The sequence below is a fragment of the Cebus imitator genome, unplaced genomic scaffold, assembly GCF_001604975.1.
Source record: "Cebus imitator isolate Cc_AM_T3 unplaced genomic scaffold, Cebus_imitator-1.0 Scaffold52, whole genome shotgun sequence".
In the NCBI taxonomy this organism is placed as follows: domain Eukaryota; kingdom Metazoa; phylum Chordata; class Mammalia; order Primates; family Cebidae; genus Cebus; species Cebus imitator.
The window spans coordinates 7,025,361-7,053,063 of NW_016107367.1; the positions used below are offsets into that span (position 1 = coordinate 7,025,361).

Here is a 27,703-nt window from a genome sequence, read left to right on the forward strand (position 1 = left end):
AGATGATGATGATGAATATTTTTGTGCCTGTCACGTAGAAAGGACTTAATAAAAGCTTTGTAGAATCTGGATATCAATTAGTTTCCTATTGCTACCATAACAAATTATCAAATTAGTGGCTTAAAATAGCACACATTTATTCTCTTACAGTTCTGGAGATGAGAAGTCTAAAAGCAACATGCCAGCAGGTCTGTATTCCTTCTAGAGCTTCAGGAAGGAATCCGTTTCCTTGCCTTTTCCAACTTCCAGAGGCCATCTGAATTCCTTAGCTTATGGTGACTTCCTCAAACTCTAACACACATAAAAACATTCAACGACTTGTTTTTCTGCCCTTCCTTTTTTCTAAAGTTATTTATTTATGAGATAAGATCTTGCTGTTGCCTAGGCCACAGTACAGTGGCACAAGAAAAAGCATTTATTTATAACTGAACGAGACAGGATCTTGCTGTCACCAGGCCATAGAGCAGTGGCACAATCCTGGGCTCAAATGATCCTCCCACCTCAGCCTCCCAAGTAGTTGGGACTACAATGGGTGCCATCATGCCCGGGTAATTCTACTTTTTTTAGAGACAGGGTCTTCCTATGTTACCCAGGCTAGTCTTGCACTCCTGGGCTCCAGCAATCCTTCCACCTTGGTCTCCCAAAATGCTGGGATTACAGGTGTGAGGCACTGTGCTTGGCCATAGTTTATTTTCAATAAACACATTTGACGGGCAACATAAGGTGCTAGGCAGTTTACGTGCTTCTCTTAAAAGGAGGCCCAGAGTACTTGACAAGCCCACTGCCTTCTCTGGAAAGGTTTCTGCATCATAGGACTCATGCTTTGTATTTTAATTCCAGCATCATCATAGCAAAATGTGCTGGGGATGGGTATTTCAATTAAAAGCACCATCTCAAGGTTGGCAAGGGGTTTATTTATGTTCTAAGTCAACAGCTCTGTCCAACTACTTGATTCTGGATGGTGGCCTAATCAGATTCTCTCTCAAGGAGTTTGAAAAGAGCCAAAAACCATGAAGTCAGTTAGCTGGCGATGATAGAAGTTACAGAGGCAGAGCAGTGAGCAGCTAGGTTGCTATGTTGACAGACATTTGAGAAGCAGCTAATACATTTTGGATTATGTACCCCAATAGGTCAAAATATTTTGAACAGACACACCTTATTATAAGCATTTATAGACATACTCTACCACAATTAAAGTATTTAAGACATATAAATATACATTTAAACAGAAGGTAAAGATGGAATATAGATATATTTTCTGCTCAAAGGATTATCTGTGCACCTGACTAGAAGCCCGTACCATTGAGGATGAGGAAATACATGCCCATTTCAGCGAAGGAACAAACACTAGAATTACTATTGACACTTCAGAACTGCCATCAGGTTACCAGAAGGGTTGATTCATCAATGTGAATCCTGTAAAAATCTTTGGTTTCCCTTTCTGTACACAAAACAATTTATCATCACATAAGAAATTCTAGATGAATAGAACTTTCTGTGATGATATAAATGTTCTTTATTGTTGCCCTCCAATACAGTAGCTACTAACCATCTAAAGTTCGGCTACTGTGATGGAGAAACTGAATTTTAAAATTTATTTAATTTTGGTTCATTTAAATTTAAATAGCTAGTGGCCACTGTATCAGATGGCACAGGTCTAGACCTCTGTGAAATCTTGCAGATGATATGATCATAAGCAGAGTTTAGACTAAGGTTGAAAAATCTCAGCAGATGTAAAGGCACTGAATCAAACTTTATATATGAGTAGCAAAATTTGGAAATTGAGATACAACTGAATCCTAACTACTGTATGTAAAGGAATCAATCATTACTTTTTCAAATAGTAAAAACTAATGAATTATTATCCTATGTTTTATAATCTTATCTATTTGGATTCTAAGTTTATTAATCAAATATCATAATCTACTCTGTACCTACATATCCAGCATTTTTTTAAACAATAGAATACTTTTTTAAAAATTATACTTTAAGTTCTGGGGTACATGTGCAGATTGAGCGAGTCTGTTACATAGGTATGCACGTGCCATGGTGGTTTGCTGCTTCCACCCCCACTTCATCCACATTAGGTATTTCTCCTAATGTTATCCTTCCCGAATCTCCCTACCCCCTGCTATCCTTCCCCTAGCCTCCCCACCCACAACGGGCCCCCAGTGTGCGATGTTCCCCTCCCTGTGTCCGTGTGTTCTCATTGTTCAACACCCACTTGTGGGTGAGAACATACAGTGTTTGGTTTTCTGTTCTTGTGTCAGTTTGCTGAGAATGATGGTTTTCAGCTTCATCCATGTCCCGGCAAAGGACATGAACTCATCCTTTTTTATGGCTGCATAGCATTCCATGGTGTATATGTGCCACATTTTCTTTATCTAGTCTATCACTGATGGGCATCTGGGTTGGTTCCAAGCCTTTGCTATTGTAAACAGCAAAGCACTAGAATACTAATAAAAGATGTCTACAGGTAGCTTGCAGTCTAATTTGGGAAATAAGACATGCACATGAAATGAAATATGTATACAAATATTAATGCCATAGAAACATATCATAATTATTTCCCCAAAATGTACTTAATTGTGAGCGGCAGATAATTCTAGAAAATAATATGTCTTGGTCCTATTACTTGGTTCTATCACTAAACTTGTATGAATCTGAGTTGGCCACATAATCTCATTGGTCTTACGAAGTTCTCATCTACAAAATAAGGTACATGGGCAGAAAATTCTTTACTGCTCTAAGAGCTATAACATTCTCTTAGAACAGTAAAGATGGGGCTTGACAAAGGGTCCAGGTCAGTCAAAACTGGTCTATAATGAGCCTGAATAAAGAGTTATAAACAAGCAAAAAAGTCTTGAGAATTGTGAAGGATTTTGCATAGGGAACAAAGCATAAGCAAAGGTCGGCACAGGGTGTGGCAGGAACTAGCCTGGTTAAAATACAAGGATAGGCAGGGATAGCCCAATTTGATAGTGTGCTGACACCTAGAGAGAGGAATTTGATTTTGATACAATAGGCTGTCTTAAGGTCTTGGGAATGCAAATACAAATATCTTTTTATTTAATATGGGTTGCTTATTGGCAGTATGCAGGGTGGTCCCGCTTTTTTATGCACCTGGCAACTTCGATCTTTTAACTGGGGTGTGCTATGGTATGAATATTTGCCCCCTCCAAAACTCATGTTGAAATTTAATTTCTAATGCAACGTGGCAGCACCAAGAAGTGAAGCCTTAGGAGGTGACTGGGTCATGAGCGCTCTACCCAAAGAATGGATTAATCCATTCATGGACTAATGGTTTAATGGGTTATCATGCAAGTAGAACTTGCAAGTGGTAAGATGAGGGGGAAAGAACTGAGACAGCACATTCAGTCTCCCTCACCATGTAATGCCCTGTGCCACCTCAGGACTCTGCAGTCCCCACCAGTGAGAAGGCCCTCTCCAGATGCGGCACCTCTACCTTGGACTTCTCAGCCTCTATTACTGTAAGAAATAAATTTCTTTTCTTCATAAATTATCAAGTTTCAGGTACTCTGTTATAAGCTTCTCTGTTAAGAGAAGCATGTAAACTGCCTAGCACGAAATGGACTAAGGGTGTTTAGACCACTTACATTTAATTTGATTACTGTAATTATTGATACAGCCGAGTTTGAATTTGCTATCTTGCTACTTGTTTTCTTTTAGTCTCATCTGTACTTTACTCCCTTTCCCTTATTTTCCTCCTTGCTTTTGAACTGACCACTTTCTAGGATTCTTTATATCTTTTGGTTCTTATTAATTATATTTTTTGTTGTATGTTTTTGGTGGTTGCTTTAAAGCTTATAGTATACATCTTTATCACAGTACACTTACAATTAATGTTATACTACTTCATGTATACAAACTTTACAAGAGATTTTGCTATTTTTATCATATATTTTACTTCTACATAAATTATAAACTTCATAATATATTATTTTTGCTTTAAACAGTCAATTATTTTTCAGAGAGATTTAGGTAATAAGAAGTATTTCATATGTAACCATATAATTACCATTTTCCGTGCTCCTTCATTTGTACTGATCTATATCTACATATATGATCTGTATCATTTTCCTTCTGCCTGAATAACTTCTTACAACATTTCCTATAGTGTAGGTCTGCAGTTGACGAATCCTTTCATTTTTCGTTATGTCTGAACTAGTCTCCCTTGCACCTTCATAGCTAAAAGATATTTTTGCTGGGTAGAGAATTATAGGTTGATGGTTATTTTTTTCTTTCAATATGTTTAAATATGTTTCTTTAAATATGTTTAAATATATTTTTTGGGTACAGTGGCATGCACCTGTAGTCCTAGCTATTTGGGAGTCTAAGATGGAAGGACTGCATGAACTCAGTTCATGACCAGTGTGGGCAAACGCGTAAGAGCCTGTGTCTCTAAAATAAATAAATAAATAAAAAGATGTTTCTAGACTATCATCTTGCTTGTATTGTTTCCAACGAGACATTTGATGTCACTGTTATCTTTGCTCCTCTTGGTGTAGATTTTTCATGCTCCTTTTCCTTAGGTTTCATTGGGATTCTGGAATTTGTAGGTTTATAGTTTTCAACAAATTTGTAAAATTTCTGGCCATTATTTCTTCAAACATTTATGTGTCCCTACTCTCTTTGGGGACTTTAATCTTATGTATATTAGTCCAAGTGAAGGTGTCCTATTCCCCACTGTTGTATTTATTTTTTTCACTGTTTGATTTTGGATTGTTTCTAATGATATGTCTTCAAGTTTACAAATCTTTTCTTCAGTATCTGTGTCTTTTAATCTTTTTTTTTTTTTGAGATGGAGTTTCGCTCGTTACCCAGGCTGGAGTGCAATGGCATGATCTCAGCTCACCGCAACCTCCGCCTCCTGGGTTCAGGCAATTCTCCTGCCTCAACCTCCTGCGTAGCTGGGATGACAGGCACGTGCCACCATGCCCAGCTGATTTTTTGTATTTTTAGTAGAGATGGGGTTTCACCATGTTGACCAGGATGGTCTCGATCTCTTGACCTCGTGATCCACCCGCCTTGGCCTCCCAAAGTGCTGGGATTACAGGCGTGAGCCACTGTGCTCGGCCGTCTTTTAATCTTTTAAACATATTTTCCATGTCTTTCCTCAATTTGCTCAATCTTTTTTGTAGCATTTTGAACATATAAAATACAGCTGTACTAACTGTTATAATGTCCTGCCTACTAATTTCAAGTTTTATTTCTGAGTTAGTCTCAATGAATGGATTTATCTTCTCAATTATAGGTTACATTCTGCTGGTTTGCATGCCTGGTTACTTCTCACTGGATGCAGATATTGTGAATTTGGAGCCGGATGCTTTTACATTATTTTAAATATTATTAAATTCATTTTGTTAGACAGATGGTGAGAAAAAGTTTAGCAAGTAATAAATATTACCGAGCATTGTCCTGGGAGGTAGTTATCTGGAAACAGCTTGATCCTTCTAGGTCTTGCTTTTAGGCGGTACAAGAGCTGCATTTAATCTCTAGTTAATTTTGTCCCATTACAGAGTCAAAAACTTTGAGTACTTTACCCAATATCCTATGAATTAGGAGGGTTTCCATTCTGTACGGTAAAAATGGGAATTATCCCTGGTCCTGGTTTAGCTCAGAATATTGTTTCCTTTAATTCTTACTTTTCTTTTTCTTCATGGAAGAAGTTATGATTATTAAACACATGAAAATATATTCAGTTAGAAATCACAGAAATAATTAAAATGAGGTAACATTTAACATCTTGCAGATCAGTAAAACATTTTTCTTTTTGAGTCCATGCATAAAAAATTTTCTAAATCAAGTATTATTGAAGATGCAGAACAGAGAACATTTAGACACTGTGAGTGGGAGTGTAAACTGGCACAACACTTTCGGAAATGATTTGATATTATCCAATAAAGATGAAAATCTAGCAATTTACTCTCCAAAGAAATGTGATGTATAATTTTCTTATCACCTCTGCTTGAGAAAGTCTCAAAGTCAGTATGCTCTAATTTTTTTTTTTTTTTTTTTTGAGACAGAGTCTCGCTCTGTTATCCAGGCTGGAGTAGTGGTGCGACCTCAGCTCTCCTGGGTTCTTGTAATTCTCCTGCCTCAGCCTCCTGAGTAGCTGGGGTTACAGGTGCCTGCCACCACGTGCGGCTAATTTTTGTATTTTTAGTAGAGATGGGTTTTCACCATGTTGGTCAGGCTTCAAACTCCTGACTTTAAGTGACCCACCCACATAGGCCTCCCAGTGTTTGGATTACAGGTGTGAGCCAATGCACCTGGCCCCTCCTCTAATTCTTTTTGGTAGTTCTTTCCCCAGCCTAGGGCAGTGAACTCATAGCCATCAATCAGTATTCAGCTGTGGGCTGAAGGGAGACCCTTTGTACATCTTCAGAGTCCTTGCTTTCTGTGAAGTGAAGCTATTTACTTTCTAGTACTCTGTCCTGGCTGCCTTGACCTTCTTGGGGTTCTAGCTCCATGTCCTCAATTCAGGGAGGCCATCAGGCTTTACTTGGGTTTTTCTTTCCAGGGCCATGCCTGGAGACTCTCTAGGCAATACACGGGGGCAACAGGCTCACCATATTTATATGTTGCTTACCCATTACCTGATGCACAAAAGTCTTGAAACCACTGTTTCATATATTTTACCCATTTCTTCTTTTTTCTGAAATTAAGATGAGAGGGTCCTTGTTAGTCTATCTTGGCCATGTAAATGGAAATCCCAATAATCAGTTCTGAGCTAACTTTGCAAGCGTATTTCATCGGTTTCTCTTTCATTGACTTTGGTCTCTTCTATACTACTCTGAACCAGCTTTTACCATCTTGCTGTTAACTTCATTATTAAATACATTTTTGTCACAGGCTCACCATATGTTTTTAACTTAAAAATGTATTTTAACAAAATACTTTGAAGACTTATAATCCTCTAAAATTCAGCTCAGACAAACCTATTTCAGGATTCTGTATCTGATCTCAAGATGGTCCATCAGTATATCTCCCTGAATAGTATCTCTACTTTGGTACTGCTGTACTTAAGCCTCATGGCAAATAATTTTTGCGTCTGTACTACCACAAACCCATGAAAATGGGAGCGTGTTCCAGCACAGTGTCTGGCATAAAGCAGAACTTCACTGAATATTTTCTAAATGAATAAAACACAGAAAAAAATTCTAACTCTCTGCTTCTCAAGTATGATACTCAGCTCTGTGACAAAGAGTATACAAAGATGCAGGACAAACATGGCAGATGTTCTTGGAAAATACACATCACTGTTACTATATCAGTATCAGGAAATATTACAAAGCTGCCTAGAATTTTAAATACAAATTACACAAATGTTTGGATGTCTCAAGCCACATCCTCTTTTGGTTATACCCCTACAAGTCTATAGTTTCCTTTGCCTCTAAATCTAAAAGGTATGTTTGAATAAGGAATATTTGCATGAAAAATCAGCTTGAGAAGTATAGCCCTAACCCAAGGAATTAATTCAACAAGGTGAAAATTTCAGGCACTGTGTCTGGCAGTATGAAGTTAACAAGCAGAGGCAGGAGCTGGTAAAAGGGCACAAGGTAAGGGCTGAGGTTAGGCTTTCTCTAAGTTTTTGCAACTCTTTCCACTTCAGTTATGCTACCGCTCTCTGTTAAAAAATAATTATTGATAGTTTTGGCTGGGTGTGGTGGCTCATGCCTATAATCCCAACACTTTGGGAGGCTGAGGCAGGTGAATCACTTGAGGTCAGGAGTTCAAGACCAGTGTGGCAGACATGGCAAAACCCCATCTCCACTAAAAATACAAAAAATTAGCCAGGTGTGGTGGCACATGCCTGTAATCCCAGTTACTAGGGTGGCTGAGGCAGGAGAATCTCTTGAACCTGGGAGGCAGAGGCTGCAGTAAGCTGAGATCGCACCACTGCATTCCAGTCTGGGTGACAGAGTAAGACTCCGTCTCAAAAAAAAAAAAAATTGATAGTTTAAATTTTTAAATATTCTAATTTTCCTATGGTGAAAAGGAAATGTATTATGTTTTCAACAAGAAAAAACAATTTAAAAATTGCGGTATTTTGGAGAGTATAAAGTGTAGGAAGCAAAAATCCTAGAGAAGCCAGGTTATTATTCCGACACTTAAAATAACTGGTAGCATCAGTTACAGATAAAATAAGAGTTCTGAATTTATCTGCATTTCCAACAACTGTTTTGAAAGGAAAGATGAATAAGTTTATTAATTATTATCAGCAACATTAAGAATTTAGGCAAAGCTAAAACCCAATTTAATCTTTGTTTTCTGTAATACATAACATTTAATCTGTTTTCAATAGCTTAGAGACATATTTATTTTGAAACAGAAAATTTTAATTCACAATCATGTATAGTATCACAAATATAAAGTGTTTGTAATTCAGTAAGAATGGCTATTTTCCCATGTATACACCGGTTTATAAAATTACTCTGCACCCCATTTTCAGCAAGGACAGAGAGATATATAATTTAGTAATTATAAATCTAGACGACAGAATTGTATTGTGCTTATCTTAGTCTGTTTGTATTGCTGTAAAGAAGTACCCGAGGCAGAGTCATTTATAAAGAAAAGAGGTTTATTTGGCTCATGGTTCTACAGGCTGTACGTGAAGCAGTGCGAGAATCTGCAACGGCCTCCAGCTGCCTCCACTCGTGGTGGAAGAGGAGCCAGTGTGTGGAGATCACACAGTGAGAGAGGGTGGGGGTGGGGGAGACAGACAGACAGACAGGTAGGTAGATAGATAAAAGATAGATAGAGAGGAGGAGAGCCAGGTACTAGGTAGGTAGATAGAGAGGAGAGATAGATTAGATAGATACATTAGACAGACAGACAGACAGATAGATATAGAGGAGGAGAGCCAGGCTCTTTTCAACAACCGGTTCTGTCAGAAACTGAGTGAACACTCACTCATTCTTGGGAGAAAGACACTGAGCCATTCATGAGAGATCCCTACCTCTCGCCCCTCTAACTGGCCCCTCCCCACCCTGCTCCCGCCCCCTGATCCAAACACCTCTCACCAGGCCCCATCTCCAACAATGTGGATCAAATTTTGACAAGAGACTTGGTGGGGCCAAACAAACCCTATCCAAACCATGGCCTTCCACTCCTCGCTACTCAAATCTGATGTCCTTCTCACATTCAAAGTACAATTATTCCATCCCAATAGTCCCCAAGTCTTGTTTTGTTCCAGCACCAACTTAAAAGTCCAAAGTCTCATCTGAGACTCAAGGCAACTTCCTTACAGCTATAAGCCTGTAAAATAAAAAACCAAGTTATTTACTTCCAAGATATAATGATGGAACAGTCATTGGATAAATGCTGTTTTCCAAAGGAAGAAATTGGCCAAGAGAAGGGTAAGAGGCCCCATGAGATTCTGAAACCCATCAGGGCAGACATTAACGTTAAAGTTCCCAAATCTCCTTTGAGCATGTCCTGCATCCTGGGCACAGTGGTGTGAGGGGTGGGCTCCCAAGGCTCTGGGCAGTCCCATCCCCATGGCTCTCCTGGGTGCAGCTCATGTGGCTGCTCTCATGAGTTGGGTCAAATGCCTGTGGCTTTTCCAGGATGAAGGTGCACACTGCCAGTGGCTCTGCAATTCTGTGGTCGCCATGGCAACCTTGTTCCCATAGCTCTACTAGTTAACACTCCAGTGGAGATTTTCCATCAGGGCTCCAACACCACAGTTCTGCTTGGCACTGTCCTAGCAGAATATTTCTGTGACACCTAGACCTCTGATATACCCTCTAAAATCTAGGTGGGAGCTGCCAAGCCTCTGCCACTCTTGCATTCTGTGTCCTGCAACACACAGAAGCTGCAAAGGCGACAGCTTGCAGCCTGAGCAGTACCTGGAGCCCTCTGAAACAGAGCTGGAGCTGGAGCAGCCAGGTTGCAGGAGCACATTCCAAGGTGGCACAGAACAGTTGTGCCCAAGGCTTTGACCATAGAAACCATTCTTGGTCTTCTAGGCTTCTGGACTTGTGATGAGAGGGACAGCGTAGGAGATTTCTGAAATGCCTTGAGGGACTTTTCCCCACTGCCTTGGCTATTAGCACCTGGCTCCCTTTTATCTGAACTATAACTAGATTCTTCTGAAAATGCTCTTTCGTTCTTTAACACAAGGCCAGGCTGCAAGTATTTCCATATTTTTATGCTCTGCTTCCTTTCCTTCCGTATTTGATTGTGAGCTGTTAAAAGCAGCCATGCCACTTCTTGAACCCTTTGCTCCTGAGACATTTCTTATACTAGATACTCTAGGTCATAACTCAAGTTGGGCCTTCCACAAAGCCCTAGGGCATGGAGGTAATGCAGCCAAGTTCTTTGCTACAGTGTAACAATGGTGACCTTTGCGCCAGTTCTCAATAAGATCCTCATTTCCATCTTAGCTCTCCTCAGCATGGCCTTTACCGTCTATATTTCTATCAGGACTTTGGTCACAATCATTTAACCTAGCTCTAATACATTCCAAACATTCTTTTATCTTCCTGTTTTCTGAGCCCTTCAAGCTCTTTCAACCTCTGCCCATTACCGAGTTCCAAAGCTGCTTTCGCATTTTCAAGTCTCTTTATATCAACATCCCACTCTAAATACCAATTTTCTGCCTTAGGTGCTTCCACTCAAGACAGAAGGGGAGCCAGCATCCGCAGATCCCATGGTGAAGTAAGGAAGGAGGGAGGGAGGAAGGGAGGGGGAGAGGGAGGGAGAGAGAGAGAAAGAGAAAGTGAGGAGGTGCCAGGTTCTTTTTAACAACCAATTCTCAGTGAATTAAGAGTGAGAGCTCACTGGCTCTCAGGTGAAGGGCACTGGGCCATTCACAAGGGATCCACCATCAGGATCCAAACACCTCCCACCAGGATCCACCTCTAACACTGGGGATCAAATTTCAACATGAGGCTTGGTGGGGCAGAACAAATCCATACCATAGCAGTGCTTTTGTTGATTAACGAGGGAACTCAGGATGAAGAAATACAGTGTTAATTTGAGTTTTAAAAACTGTAAATAAGCAGATACACTGGCTGGGTGCCCTGGCTCATGCCTGTAATCCCAGCACTTTAGGAGGCCAAGGCGGGTGGATTGTTTGAGTCCAGGAGTTTGAGACCTGCCTGGGCAACATGGTGAAACTCTGTCTCTACAAAAAAACATAAAAATTAGCTGGGCATAGTGGCACCAGCCTGTAGTCCTAGCTACTTGGGGGCTGAGGTAGGAAGATCACTTGAACCTGGGAGGTTGAGGCTACAGTCAGCAATCGTGCCACTGCACTCCAGCCTGGGTGACAAAGTGAGACTCTGTGTCAAAAAAAAGGTGAGGGGGGTGGTGGGGAGAGTAGCAATACAACCCTGTAAACCTTTCCTTTAAAACCAGAAACTATAAATGAGACTCTAGTAAAAGACCCTTAAAAACTGAATGTTGAAAAAAAAAATCCAGATATTACAGTTTCTCATTTCTATATAATACTGTACAAAATAAGTATTATTTGGCACTTATTTAAAGTACATTCTAACAAACATAAATCAATATCTAAAGAGACATTAAAAACCTCACTGCTTTCCCTTTAAGCTCCAAATGGTAATATCAGTTTCTAGTAAAGAGACAAAAATTGAAATACCTTACAATTGCTATTATTTAGTCTGGTAGATTGTATTACCTGCTTAAAACATCATACATAAATTATTTAAGAACCAGCTCTTTTCTCCATCTGTTGGCATAATTTTTGGGTGGTGTTCGTATTTTTGGAGAATTCATAAAACTGGCTATTATGACACTGATTACAAAATTCTTTATTCTTTACTTCTGAATTAGACTATTTTGTTTCATTACGAGTTCAGAGCATCAAAGAGCTTTGTCCTTGATGACAAAAAAATGGGCACAGAAAGACAGTCATATATATGTAGCCTGACCAAAGGACAGTGCCAGAAAGATTTCAAGAGCAGTACAGAGATTGCAAATTTTCACTCTGAAAGTCTGACCTTTCAGTTGACATTGTAACAGTCAGCTGAGGGCAGGATACAATATCTTATTCATGATTACCTTAATTGTATCACACACTACAACCTGGAAAATCCTCTCAATGTGAACAAGAAGTGGCCAGTAAGGTGTGATGGTTAACAGGCTCTCAAGCTGGCTGACGGGGCTAGAATCTTAGCTCCGCCACTTAATTTACTCTGTGACTTGAGAAAAGATGTTTTAATCTTTCTCAGCTACATATTTCTTCCCTTTAAAATGATGGTAAGTGATATTTAGAGAACCAAATGAGTGAATATGAAAAGTGCTTAGAATTGTGCTGGGCCAATAGCTCAAGAAATGTAGTCTATTATATTAAAAGTATTCAACACTATCTTGCAAGAAGAAAGCCTGGCCCTGAAACTCAAGCCATGTGGCTCCAAGTTAGGTGCTGTTCACATCATGTATGGGGGTGGCTGTTGCTGTGTTGTACAATTCCTCCAAGAGCTGTGAGGCATGGAGCCCTGATAGCATATTCCTGTTATCTCAGGTGCAAGTCATTAAAAAAGGTCAAATACATCTCCTTGGCTTTTCTTTCATTTCCCATGTTAACAGATTTCTCTGAAGGATGATTATTTTGACATGACCTATTTAGCCTCTGGCATACAGTGTCACTTTGAACTTTTATATAATTCTTAATAGGCTGACAATATTCGGTTGGGTAATTATTTTCTTTTTTTAAAATTTATTTGTATTTTTTGAAATAAGGTCTTGCTCTGGCACCCAGGCTGATCCCAAAATCCTGGTCTCAGGTGATCCTCCCGCCTTGGCCTTCCAAAGCGCTGGGATTACAGGGGCATGTCACCACACCCGGCTAGGGTAATTATTTTCATCTTTGTGGGAAATAGAAAAGTTCTTTTTTAAAGCTTCCTTTCTTGTTAAATTATAAGTGTGCTACTAACTTTGTTAAGCCCTGTCCTATGTAGCTGTCCTCATGCCATGCTTATAGGCATGTAGTACATTCTATGTTCTTGTGCTTTAACCAAGATATTTGTGCTGAACGTGCTCACAGGCATGTCTCAGCTCTCCACTGCTTTTACCTGTTCAAAAAAGTTTTAAGTTGTTAGCCAATCGGGTTTTAGATTGTGAGGTCTGGCTCCAGCCAACAGACATCAGACGCAGCAGTAAGGACGACCCCAAATGCGCAAGGGACAAATGTGTCTGTTTTCCTTTATTCGTTGTACTCTTGCGGCACGATGGCTAGTGAGGGTACACTTCCTGCAGTCCAGGAAGTAAAAACTGCGTTGCTGAAAGATCCTTTGTCCCAGTGCTAATTTTTCTTTGCAGCGCTGAGCATCTATTTCCAACAATCTTCCTCAATTAATGCAAGGTGTTAACATTTTGTAACAGGTATTTTCTCTTTGACAAAACACAAAAACAGCACTGTGATTTGGGATGAGTTTGTACCCTGTTTTAGCCAAAGGTATCATAGTAACAGGTCATAAACCTTAACATTTATACTGAATTTCTCCTAGAAAGCATAAAGTTTACAAGCCAACACACAATACTCTGAATAGAGCATATTTGTTACTGCAAAACCTTCCATTTTAATTTTCCTTTCTGATGTTTGAAATTGTAGGCATTCTATGGATAGCCTGAATGCAATCCTATATTGAAAAGAAAACCACTCATTTAATAGCTGCTGAAGGAAGTCTAAATCATATCTATTTGTCAGAAATCGAGTTCAAACCTTCCAAAGTCTAATTTCTTACAAGATCCCACCTTTGGCTTTTTATACCACCTTGCTTATATTCCTTTTATGACAAATATTAGAATTATTATTTGCAAACGTACCTTATCTTCGAACTGTATCCAGAATCCAACTACTTCTAACTAACCCTCTTCACTGCTACCACTTTGGGAATCCTTGGATTACCGCGATATCCTTCTAACTGGTTTTGTTGTTTTCACTCTAGCCCTCCCACCTCCACACCAGACTATTCTTAACACAGCAGTTAGCATGATCCCATAGAAACTTAAGGCCATATTATGTCACTCCTCTCCCAAATCCATCTCACTCAGAGTAAAAGCCAAAATTCCTTTTTTTTTTTTTTTTGAGACAGAGTCTTGCTCTGTCGCCCAAGCTGGAATGCAGTGGTATGATCTCGGCTCACTGCAACCTCTGCCACCTGGGTTCAAGCGATTCTCCTGCCTCAGTCTCCCAAGTAGCTGGGATTACAGGCACAGGCCATGACACTGACTAACTTTTTTGTTTTGAGACCGAGTCTCGCTCTGTCGACACCTAATTTTTTATGTATTTTTGGTAGAGACGGGGTTTCATCATGTTGGCCAGGTTGGTCTTGAACTCATGACCTCAAGTGATCCACCTGTCTTGGCCTCCCAAAGTGCTGGGAATACAGGTGTGAGCCACCGTGCCCGGCCCCAAAGTTCTTATAATGGCCTACAAGGCCCTACATGATGTGCTTCCTCTGTACCCCCAGCCCTTAACCCCCAACCACTCAGCTTCTACTTTCTTTCACTCATTCCTGATGTTCCTTAAACTCACCAAGTATTCTGTGACAGGGCATTGCACCTGCTGTTCCCCATGCGTGGAAAACAACTCTTCCAGGTATACACGCGCCTCACTTCCCAGCTTTCTCTCAAGTTTCTGCTAAAATGTAATCTTTTTGAATAAGAGAATTTCCCTTACCATCTCATATAAAAATGGCAAGTCCCTTCTCTCTTCCCCATCTCCATTTTTACATTGCTTTCGCTTTTCCAACAGCCCTTAACACCACAATGCATATTAGTCACTCAAGTCAATAAATTGTATGCTTCACCTCCCTTCAATAAAATGTAAGCTCCAGGAAGGAAGAGTCTTATCTGTTCACTGTTGTATCGCCAACACCTAGAACAGTGCTTGGCACACAGAAAGCAATCAGTAAGTATCTACAGAATAAATAAACAAACCTTCCACTTTATTAAGAGGCGGGGTCTTCCTCTGTAGTACAGGCTGGAGTGCAGTGGCATGATTAAGGCCCAGGCAGCCTTAAACTCCTGGGCTCAAGTGATCCTCCTGCCTCAGCCCCTAAAGTAGCTGGGACCACATGCAGGCACCACCATGGACAACGACCTTCAACTTTATAACACAAACTCCTTGAAGGTTCTGCTTGATTCTCGACACTTTTCACATCAACTGTGGTGCCTTTCATTTAACGGACCTAAACAAATATTTCTGAATGAAGAAGAGCCAGGAAATCTAAGTTACTGAGAATACCGGGATAAGTCTACAAAGAATGAGGGGAATCAACAATCCAAGCAACTGCATATAGAGCACCCTGGTTCTAAAACGAAAAGGTGGTTGTGGAAAAGGCAACCAGATCTTCCTCCACCTACCAACATTTTGGGCTGTATTTCCAAGGCATTCATGAAAGGTACCGAGACAGTACATATTTCGCTCCTTAAACTGATCGTCTTAATTCACTGCTATTAAATAACTGTATGTTTCAGGACTGCTCAGGTTCGTGCCCTACTCATCACAAATCCATGCACATAAGATTTTAATCCGTTCACACTCGGCAAAGGAGGCAACGTAGGCTCGGGGAAAGCAGTGGCCGGCTCAAGGTGGCTGGGCTAACTGGTGTCAGTGCCAGGATTCTAACCCAGGACATCTGGCTTCTGGGCCACCGACCATCCGCACCCAGGCCTTGCGAGGTTGACTAACTTAAAAGCCGGCTCCGCCTCTGCAGGAGTTGCCTCCCAAAAGGCAGAAATACGACTGCGCAGACTGCCAGAACAGCCCAAGTTCTTCACCCAGGTTTCCGCGAGGTCAGGAGCCTTTAGCATTCCTCAAGGAATGCAGTTTTGCCCACAGATGCTTCCAAAACCCAAGTTTCCTGATCGTTGGTGTGACACACCCAGGATTAGGCGAGCGTATGGGAGAAGCGCTCTGCAAACCGCAGGCGAACGGCGACGAAGAGGAAGCCTCGGAAACAATACCTGCATGAGGCGGGGGACGAAGAACTTGCTGACTATGGGCACCGGTCAATACTCGGGGGCGGGCGGGTATACTCGAGAGGGGCTCAAGTCCTCCCCGCGGAGACGGAGGCGCCCCAAGTGTGCGTTTCCGGGGCGCCGGGGTCTCAGCGGGGCCGGGAGAGGCAGGCCGGCCGGACCAGCCCCCCAGACCCCTCTTAACCCGGGCGCGGTGCCCCTGCAGACTATCGCCCCTCTCGGCCCAGCTCGCTGCGTGGCGTCGCCTCCCCGTCCGGAAGGCCCCAAGGCTCGCCGGCGCCGGAGCCCCTAGCCCTTCTCGGCGGCCGCCCCCTAGCCCGCAGCCCACCCGGCAGCCACTCACCTGCACACCCGGCGTCCTCTTCTTCCTCCCTCCAGAGGCGACTGGAGCCGGCCCGCGGCGCCGCCCCCTCCCTCCCCGCCCTCGCCTGCCCCGCCCCCTCGGAGCCGGAACTGCTCCGGCCCCCGCCCTTCTGCCCGCCTCCCGCAGCCCCCAGTGTGGCGTCACTTCCGCCAGCGCCCGGCCGGGTGCTGGTAGTCTGGGTCTCGCGAACGCGCCAGCAGCGTCCCCACAGCCGGGAACGCGCCCCGCGGATGACAACAAATTAGTCGCGCGGCGGCAGTAGAGGTGTCTGCCTCAGCCCCTGCCGCCTCCCCTCGCGCTCTCTTGCACCCTCTCTCTGAGCCATTTGGGACCACCTCGGAAGTCCCCTGGCCTGGGGCCAGGAGGACCCCTCTGCGTCTCGTCCCCTCTAGGCCCAGCGCGAGCGGCGCGGCGTCGGCGATGGGGTCTCCCTGAGGGACTCCCGGCGCGGAACGGGGATGGAGGGGCCGACCCAGGCTTAGGCCCCGCCGCGGCCTGGAGCCAGAGTCGCGACCCCGAGGCCGGAGCTGCCGCCACCCACAGCCGCAGCCAGCCCAGCTGCCAGCCGTCACCATGCCTTGGCCGTTTTCGGAGTCTATTAAGAAGAGGGCCTGCCGGTACCTCCTGCAGAGGTACCTGGGCCACTTTCTGCAGGAGAAGCTGAGCCTGGAGCAGCTCAGCCTGGACCTGTACCAGGGCACCGGGTCCCTCGCCCAGGTCCCCTTGGACAAATGGGTAAGAGCTGCCAGCAGCGAGCCGAACGGGGCTCGCTCCCCTCTTTAGGACTCTTTAAACCAGTGCTGTCCAAGATTGGTGACATTCAGTCCCTCTTTGGTAATTGTTTGGGCTCGAGTGTGGCACGGCTCAGAGAAATGTGTTAATGTGTTGTTTAATCTGTTTCTTGCAAGTTTGCTCTCCTCAATCACGTGTTCCGGAAACTTAACAGATGTATTGGAGTCTATACTATGGGAATAATTGAGTGTCAGTGCTTCAGGGGTCTATGAAACAGGCTGAGTAGGTCCCTGGGAGGAGGTGACCAGAACTGTCCCTTGGGATGTGAGGAGCCGCAGGGTTTTGTGGCAAATAAACAACCCTGCCTCGTGGGATGACTTTCTGGAACGATTAATGGATGAAGAGGACCTTTGGATGTCAGAATCCCTAGTTAGGTGTTTTGGGTTGGCTACTTGCACGCCGTGTTTGCCTTGTTTGTCATGGTGCAGCGTTTGCCATCTGGCAGAAAGTTAGGTGAAGTCCCCCTGTGCTAGCTTGGCTGCTTTTGCTTGATTATATGTTTACAAGTTGGGTTTGTGTAACCAGCCTGCGAATGGTTGTGTGGCCCTAGTAGTGCTGTTGAGTTATGCCTCTTTATTCCACGTGACAGATCGTAAAAGCAGGTGTTGCAAAAGCGCTGAAGCTGCAACTTTCAGACATTTTAAAGCCTACCTTCTACTTGTCATCCAGAGGCTGTGAGTTGATTCATTGATTGCTATGCAGGTGCTTCATGTGAATTTCAACTCACCGCATGCAGTTGTACCAGCATTTGTGTGTTCAATGCATAGGATTTTACTTGAAGTATATTCAGTCTTGGGTTTGACAGGAATAGAGTGGCTTCTCCCCTTTGCCCAACCCTTACTTCCTTCGCCACAGAAAATCTTAAATTATGGAAATACCTTATTATGACACTTAAATGAATTTGTGCTAGAGACTATAAATCAGTATGTAATTTTATCAGTATGTAGATGACTTAAACTAGGGAGAGACACAAGACAGTGGAAAGAGCCCTGGTTTGAGAGCAGTAAGACCCAGCCCTTCACCAGGAGGTGAGAGTCCCCCCTGGAGGGACTCTCCAGGCCGCCACAATTAGCCAAGTGATTATGGACTTAGCAATTCTCCTGAGTTCAGTAAACACTAATGAAGCATACACTTAGGTCTGTGTCGCATTTCGGTATTGCATTGCTGTAATTCTTTCCAAAGATAGGGATTCTGATATTTTTGATTTCAACAACCCATGATTCTACACTTTTGATAGAGTTATGAGTAGGTTATCTTGAAAAAGGAGGGTTCAAGATTTATTAATGCCTTTTGTGAGTGGAAGGACTTTGTATGCATTATTCTTTAATGACTTTAACCCTATAAGGTGGGCATTATTATTTCTGTTTTGCAGATGGAATTAAGCATTTTCCCCTTCACACACCTAGCAAGTTTTACATCATATGGCCTAAGATCTAAAAGAAAGGCAGTCAATGTTTATTGATATCTATTTATGTCAGGCATTGTACTAGGCACTTTGATTTGTGAGGTTTTATTTAATCCTTCTGGGAAATCAGAGGTAGTGCTATTTGAATTTTATAGTTTGAGTTCAGGATCATTGGCAAAATAATTTATGACTAAACTTAATCTGAGGATTATGTTTTGTTCTTGATGGGGTGGGTTCTGGAAACTAAAATGATAATGTCAAAGCATCCAGTAAACATTTGCTGTTGTTGTTTATTTTAGTGTGCTGTGTTGAGATAAACCTTGGTGTGACCCTTAGATATAGCTATTCAGAGTTCTGATTCTGAATTCAGTTTTAACACTTTATTTATTTATTTTTTTGGTAGAGGGTTCTCTTGCTTTGTTGCCAAGACTGGTCTTGAACTCCTGGTTTCAAGTGGTCCTCCCACCTCAGCCTCCCAAGTGCTCAGATTACAGGCATAAGCCACAGGACCCAGCCAGATACTTGATTTTAATGACTTTCATGACTGAAAAAAAGGTACCTATAGAGATTCATAGATCCTAGTGGAAAAACTGATCCTAATTGAGGAATTGCTGTACCACTAATGTTTCAATTCTAAACGATCAATTATGCAAATAATTTTGTTGAATTTGGCAATGACATTCCTTTCATTCCTCATCTCAGTTTTTCTGTTATGGCTAATTAATTAGGAGACATTGCACATACACACACAAACACACACATGAAGTTTAAAATTCAGTTTTTCAAGGTCTTCGTTCAGAAGACTTAGATTGATTGGAATAGTCTTTACATGTTTTTAAACATTTTATAGACTATATAGATGACTTAAAAAATAAGCAGTGTTTTTAATGACATTGTTTTCAGTAACAAAAATCATGGAACAATGGAAATATTTCCAAATACAGTTTTTCAAATGTTCTCCCCATAGTACAAGTAGTCTTTGAAAAGTGGTTGCTTCCTTACTGTTTAATGAAGTGTTTATTTTGAAAAAGATTAAGTATGTTTTGTTTTTTGGAAAATATCTGCTAGGTAGCATGTACTACTGATAGTTATTGTCACAAATATGTAAACAGTCAGCAGATAATTCTTCTCTGTGTAAAAGGAAATTGCTTATATTTAAATCCAACCCTTAAACAGTTGACCATTGGAGAAACCAGGAAACCAGAAAGTAATTGCCATTCACTGTCTCTTTACAAAGATTCTACTGTGTAAAGGTCTGTTTTTCTTCTGTAGAATGTATGTGGAAATGTTTCTGTGTGCAGAAGTGGAAGGAACATCCAACTGAGGGGACCACTCTTAATCCTTCTCTGTTGCGGAACTACCAGTTTGATATATGGTCTGAAGGAAGGTGCCAGTGCCCATTTGAATATTAAATATAAGTACAACTGTTTAAATTTGAAAAATTTAATATAGAATGTCTCATTTTCTTACAGCCTTATGAATCATCTGATAATACTTTAGGTTATATACATCCAGTTTTGGAGATCACTACCTTAAATGTGGCATGAAGCGGAGGGAGGAATAGAAGCAAGGGGTTTGGGATTGTTCCATCATTGGAGTAGGCTGTCTAAAAATTTCATAAACTCCTTGTCCCTAGAAGTGGTTAATATGGCAAAATGTTGAAAGGAAGAAATTCTGTTTGGGTAGGAATTTGGATTTAATGACTCACTCCTTTTTAACTCTTTATGACTCTGCCTTTATTTTTGTTTTTTAAATGGAATTTCTTTCATTAATTGATTCAATACATTTATTGAGCTCTAGCATGTGCCACTGTGAGGGACTGGGGGATATAGCACTGAACTAAACAAAGATGCTTTTCTTACAGGAGCTTAAGAAGACAGATGTTAACAATTTATTACACTGAGGCCTTTGATTTTATTTTTGAGAGAGGGTCTCGCTCTGTCACCTAGACTGGAGTGCAGTGGCGTGATCTAGGCTCATTGCGGCCTCAACCTTCCAGGCTCAAGCGATCCTCCTACCCTCCTCCCCTCCCAGCAGTAGCTGGGACTACAGGTGCGTGCCACCACACCTGGCTAATTTTTGTATTTTTTGTAGAGATGGGGTTTTGCCATCTTGCCCAGGCTGGTCTCAAACCCCTGGACTCAAGCAGTCTGCCCACGTCGACCTCCCAAAGTGCTGGGATTACAGGCGTGAGCCACCATGGCCAGCCACTGAGGCCTTTTAACTTCAGTTTAATAATGTTTCAATTGCTGCTTATATTCTTTTGTTGTATAATAAAATCGTCTTCAGTTCAAGAAACATTGATTATGATTATCAAGGCCACCTGGAGACTAAAGCGTTACCTTCACTTTTTCTGTTTATATGCGTGAAACTCCTTGATGATAATTGAAAGCAAAATGCCTTTAACAAGAAGAATAAAAAGCTCTAAAGGAAGCTATAGTGGGGTATTTATTTGCTGAGTGGTTCAGGTGGCTCCACTTTTAGTTTGAGAATTATTTCCTCGTTAGTATAGTGGTGAGTAAAAAAGAAATACTTTATAGGACTGGTGAGGAAACACTTCGTATGACTGGTGTGGAAAATGTTGCTTGAGCCAAATAGGCTGAGAATTTTTCCTACTCATATACTGTAGTAGCCTTGGATTTTCACAGAATGACTGAATTTCAAGGTACCTTATGCTATGAGCTACATGGGATTTTGCCCGAGTGGTTCTAAGACTGGGCATAAATATAACCTATTTAACATCTTATATTTAGGGAAATTATTTTGTAGTTTAGTGGCACACTATAAATTCTGAAACTGTTGACACTCTAAAACTGTTAACATTTATCACATTTTTTTCTTTTTTTCCTTTTCTTTCTTTTATTAGAGACAGCCTGTTACCCAGGCTGGAGTACAGTGGTGCGATTAGCTCACTGCAGCCTCAAACTCATGGGTTCAAGCCATCCTCCAATCTAGCCTCCTGAGTAGGTGGGGACTACTGGTGTACACCACCACACCCAGCTGATTTCTTTTAATTTTTGTAGAGACCAGATTTCACTAAGTTGCCCAGGCAGATCTTGACCTTCTGGGCTCAAGCGATCCTCCCACCTCACCCCCGTCAAGTTGCTGGGATTACAGGTATGAGGCACCATACCAGGCCCCTTCCATATTACTCTTCACTCCTGTAATAAACCTTTCTGAACCATTGTGTTTAGAAGTTTTTAATTTAAACTTCTCTGCCACAAAATTGGGACAGAAAACTTGGTGTTTACTGAGAAGAGAGTTCCATCAAGTCCCGTTTCTTACAGGGTTATCTAAGATTGACAGCTGTCCACTTTGCAAAGGCTAAGTCATTGCCTGTATATAATTTAAAACAGTTAGGTTTTTAATTGTTCATTTTTGCTATAAAACTAATATATGCTCGTTACAAAATATATGACGTATGACATATGAAGGAAATATATGCCATATGAAGTAATAAAGCTTAATCTTACCTCTTCCAGAGATAACAATATGGTACAAAAATTAAGACCTTTAGTTTTGAAAATACTTAATACATGAAGCAAGTAGTTCTAAACTTTCAAAGTCTTTTATGATGGACCATTTTTTAAAAATGGAATGTGTCAGACATTCTAAAAAAATAAACAAATCTGAAAAACACAAGTAGAGGGAAGAACTTTGATGACTATAACTTGAGATACCTAGTTGATGGTGAAATAGGAAATTCTATAGAAGAAGCAGGTTTTCTCTACCTTCTGGAGTTGGAAGTGGGAGGAGGAGATTGAGACTGGATAGAGAATAAGTTTTACTATTTTGATTTTTGAGGCAGCTTTAGAATGTGAGGACTTTAGATCTAGGTAGAGAGGCTCAGGAGGCACCGGGAAGTCTAGGAAGATTGCAGCTGATAATGATGGGAGTTATCAGAGTATCAATAGTGAATAACACAGTGGGAGGAGATGGAACTGCACAAAGCTCATGGGTAGTAAGTAGATTAGCTTGAGAAACAAAAAAGGCTGAAGATGAAACTTAGATGAACTCCAATATTTTAAGTTGTAAAGGATCAGAAAAGACTGAGAGGGTGAAGTGTTATAAAAGTCAAGGGAAGTTAGAATTTCCAAAAGGGGAGTGGTCCTAGGAACTAGATAGAGATGAGAATTCCAGAAAGATGAGGACTGAACATTGTTCCTTGCATTTGTCATTTTAATGGTGGTTACAAGCAGTTTCAGAGGAGCTAAGGATTAGAAGGTTGCTTGTAGTTTGAGCAGAGAGCTACCTTGACAAAGAGAAAATGGGGTTGATGGCTATAGGGAACGTGGAGCAAAGTAGGGGTTTTAGTTTGATTTTGTAGATTACTATTAAGTAATCATTCATTAAACACCTTCCATCTCCATATACTGTACTGTGTGGGTGTGTTTACATACATTATCTTACTCTAAATTGGGTTCTAACCGTTTACATACATTATCTTACTCTAAATTGGGTTCTAACTGTTTACATACATTATCTTACTCTAAATTGGGCTCTAACATTTTCTGATTATGAGGTTAAATAACTTACTCAAGCTTAGTATTAAGCAGTGCAGCAAGATTTGAAACCTGTCTTTCTCACTCCTATATTTTTCTAATACATCACACTGCCCCAGATTCAAGAAACCACAGCACTGGGTTCACCTGGGAATTTGCTAACATGCAGGCTTCTGGCCCCTTCCATTCAGATTTTCGTTCTAGAAATTTAAGAATCTGCATTTTTAATAAACATCCTAGGAGATTCTAATACATATGGTCCTTGATTGAATTTTTAAAAAGACTTACACTAAAGGAATGCAGAGTTTTTCCATTGCGTTTTAAAAGCTTATTCTATGAGCCAGCCCCCAAGCCAGTACTACATTAAAAAAATTATTATATGTTAACACATGGTTTTGCTTAGCCTCCTGCAAAATCTTCCATTGTGCAATTACATTTCTGGTTTTTTTGTGTGTTTCTGCAGTGATTGATTGAAGACCTTTTGCAAATTACTTAGTTTTTTTGATCCTTGATTGCCATATTTGTAAATTGGGTGCAAAAATACCAATTCAGAGGGTTATTGTGAAGATTTAATGCATGTATAAATGTAGGTATAAGATAGTACTCTGTGGTGTCCTGTATGTAGTAGGTGCTAATTAAGTGTTAATCTAAATCAGTTCATACACACTTTTATGCTCTGTCTTATCGCGATTTGAATTCTGATGCCTTGGTTTAAAGTAATAAAGATGTATTCTTTGCCTAATCTATGGAATTAGGTATTTAAAAAGAAATATATAATTTAATGTTTTCTTATCGACAAGTACACCTTGAGTTCCTTTATAGAGCTCATCATTGTACTAGGTAGATACTGTGAAAGATAAAGAACAATGGCGAACACTGAAAAAGTGTTTGCTTAGTATCAGGAACTATTAATATGTTAGTAGCTTTACATATATTACCTCATTAATAGTCATAGTAACTCTGTGGAGTTACTGTTTCTATTTTTCGAATGAGGAAATTGAGACTTGGAAATTAAGGATTTGTTCAAAGCCACCCAGCTAGCTAGTAAGTAACCTGAACATACGCTGTTTTTTTAAAGGAGTGGGCTTCTCACACCTGTAATTATCTGATCTTTGACAAACCTGATAAAAACAAGCAATGGGGAAAGGTTTCCCTATTTAATAGATGGTGCTGGGAGTACTGGCTAGCCATATGCAGAAAATTGAAACTGGACCCCTTCCTTACACCATGTACAAAAATCAGCTCAAAATGGATTAGACTTAATTGTAAATCCTCATACTATAAAAACCCTAAAAGAAAATCTAGGCAGTACCATTCAGGATGCAGGCATGGGCAAAGATTTCACAACAAAGATGCCGAAAGCAATTGCAGCAAAAGCAAAAATTGAGAAATGGTTACCTAATTAAACTAAAGAGCTTCTGCACAGGAGAAGAAACTATCACCAGAATTAATAGACAGCCTATAGAATGGGAGAAAATTTTTGCAAGCTGTCCATCTGACAAAGCTTTAAAGTCCGGCATCTACCAGGAACTTACGCAAATTTACAAGAAAATAACAACCCCATTAAAAAGTGGACAAAGGACATGAACAGACACTTCTCAAAAGACGACATACATGTGACCAACAAACATAGGAAAAAAAGCTCGACGTCACTATCATTTGAGAAATGCAAATCAAGACCCCGAGATACCATTTTACTTCAGTCAGAATGGCTCTTATGAAAAAGTAAATAAAACACATGTTGGCGAGATTGTGGAGAAAAAGGAATGCTTTTACACTGTTGGTGGGAGTGTAAATTAGTTTAACCATCGTGGAAGACAGTGTGGTGATTCCTCAAAGACCTAGAGGCAGAAATACCATTTGACTCAGCAATCCCATTACTGGGTATATACCCAAAGGAGTATAAATCGTTCTGTTATAAAGATATATGCACACTTATGTTCCTTGCAGCACTATTCACAATAGCAAAGACATGGAATCAACCCAAATGCCCATCAGTGATAGACTGTATAAAGTGTACATATATACCATGGAATACTATGCAGCCATAAAAAGGAATGAGATCATGTCCTTTGTAGGGACATGGATAGAGCTGGAAGCCATTATCCTTGGCAAACTGATGTAGGAACAGAAAAGCAAATACTGCATGTTCTCACTTTTAAGTGTGGGAGCTGAATGATGAGAACACATAGAGACATGGCAGGAACAGCACACACTGTGGCCTGTCAGAGGGTGGGGAGTAGGGGAGGAAGAGCATCAGGAAGAATAGCTAATGAATGCTGGGCTTAATACCTAGGTGATGGGATGATCTGTGCAGCAAACCACCATGGCACACGTTTACCTATGTAACAAACCTGCATGTACTCCACATGTATCCCTGAACTTAAAAGTTGGAAATAATAAGTAAAGGATTGATCTTTAAACATGTTTGCTCAATTATCTCTAAAATTTTTTTTTAAAAACTGCCTATTCCTTGTACATTTAAAATTGACTTAAATTTTTTATTATAATTTTAAATAGTTGTAGAGAATGACTTGTGTTTAAATATTGATATTAAAATATAACTTCTTTCATCCAGTGGGATTTAAAAATCATACACAGTCATTAAAAAAATGCTTGAACAATCTCTTCATTAAAGTTGGAAATTTAACATTATATCTTTTTCCATTGAACTCATATGTCCAATGTACTTTCTTTGCAAGATTCCAGTGTAATTTATATGGTTTATACTTGTCTTTTATTGATCATGCTGTCATTTCTCTACAATAAAAACATATTTAATTGAAATTGATTATATTAAATTTTTTTCTGTTGCCATTAGGCATTCTTTTGCATTAAGCGAATATTTTCTAGTGTAACATTTTAATTCCTTTAATGATTTCATATATATATACGTCTGTGTGTTTGTGTGTATATATATATATATACACACACACACATATATATATGTGTATATATATATACATATATTTTGAGAGAGAGTCTCACTGTGTTACCCAGGGGCACAATCTCGGCTCACTGCAACCTCAGCCTCCGGAGTTCAAGTGATTCTTGTACCTCAGCCTCCCTAGTGGCTGAGACTACAGGCCCATGTCACCACACCTGGCTAAATTTTTGGTTTTTTAGTAGAGATGGGGTTTCACCATGCTGCCCAGGCTGGTCTTGAACTCCTGAGCTCAGGCAGTCTGCCCTCCTCAGCCTCCCAAAGTGCTAGGATTACAGGTGTGAGCCACGATGCCTGGCTCAGTATATATATATTTTAAATTATTTCTTAGTGGTTGCTCTAGAGCTTACTATATTCATTTTATCAGTACAGCCATGTGTTGCTTAACTACAGGTATATGTTCAGAGAAATGGGTCATTAGGCAGTTTTGTTGTGTGAACATCATAGAGTGTACTTGCCTAAACCCAGTTGGTAACTGTATACCTACTGTATACCTAGGCTATATGGTACAGCATATTGCTTCTAGGCTGCTGTAAACCTGTAAAGCATGTTACTGAGTACCATAGGCAACTGTGACACAGTGGTATTTGTGTATCTAAAACATAGAAAAGGTATGTAAAAATACGGCATAAAATATAAAAAATAAAGATAAAAATTGATATGGCTGTATAGGGCACTTACATGAATGGAGCTTGCAGGACTGGAAATTCCTCTGGGTGAGTCAGTGAGTGAATGTGAAGAAGGCCTAGGACATACTATCCACTACTGTAGGCTTTATAAAGACTGTTCACTTAGTCTATACTATGTTTACAAGGACATTTTTCTTTTAATAATAAATTAACCTTAGCTTACAGTAACTTTTTAACTTTATAAACTAAAAAATTTTTTAAACTTTTTATTTCTTTGTAATAACATTTAGCTTAAACACATGTTGTACAGCTATGGAAAAATATTTTTTCTTTATATTCTTATAAGCATTTTTTAATTTTTTAATGTTTTTACTTTTTAAGCTTTTTAGTTGGAAACTAAGACACAAACACACATATTAACTTAGGCCACACAGGGTCAGGATCATCAGTGTCACTCACTGTCTTCTACCTCCACATCTTGTTCCACTGGAAGGTCTTCAGGGACAGTAACATGCATGGAGCTGTCCTCTCCTGTGATAACAACGCCTTCTGGATACCTCCTGAAGGACCTGCCTCAGGCTGATTTACAGTTCACTTTTTTTTTTTTAAAGTAGGAGTACACTCTAATCATTAAAAAGTATAGTATAGTAAATACATAAACCAGTAGCATAGTTGTTTACTATCACTCTCAAGTATTATGTACCATGCATAACTGTTTGTGCTAAACTTCTCTATGACTGGCAAAGCAAGAGGCTTATTTACACCAGCGTCACCACAGACATGTGAGTAATGTGTTCTGCTACCACCTTATGATGGCTATGATATCACTAGGTCATAGGAATTTTTCAGTTCCATTATAATCTTACAGGAACACCGTCCTATATATGGTCTGTCTTTGATCAGATGTCCTTCTGTGTTGTATAACTTTATTTCCTTCAGATAATCATGGAGCTTTAAGTGTTATCTTTCTTCTGGATTGTATTGTAATTACAATTATTGTTACGTATATAGTTGATCCAAACAGTATGCATTTATGCATTTTGATAATTAAGATAAAAACTTTTTCTTTCTTTTTTTTTTTTTTTT

General features: G+C 40.4%; 2 protein-coding genes across 4 annotated transcripts in view; one reads left to right on the plus strand and one right to left on the minus strand.

Annotated features, from left to right (window-relative positions):
* Positions 1–16,410, minus strand: part of LOC108304111 (GSK3B interacting protein) — a 25,426-nt gene extending 9,016 nt beyond the window's left edge. Inside the window, exon 1 of the mRNA XM_017528174.2 lies at positions 16,325–16,410. The gene's annotated coding sequence lies outside the window, so the exon portion shown is untranslated. The remainder of the gene's footprint in view (positions 1–16,324) is intronic.
* A 92-nt stretch (positions 16,411–16,502) lies between these two features.
* The window catches only part of ATG2B (autophagy related 2B), a 90,819-nt gene continuing 79,618 nt past the window's right edge, over positions 16,503–27,703 (plus strand). For all 3 annotated transcript variants that reach the window (XM_017528175.2, XM_017528176.2, XM_037738348.1), the window contains exon 1: positions 16,503–17,080. In XM_017528175.2, coding sequence (XP_017383664.1) covers positions 16,919–17,080 — 162 coding nt within the window. In that variant the 5' untranslated portion in view covers positions 16,503–16,918. The remainder of the gene's footprint in view (positions 17,081–27,703) is intronic.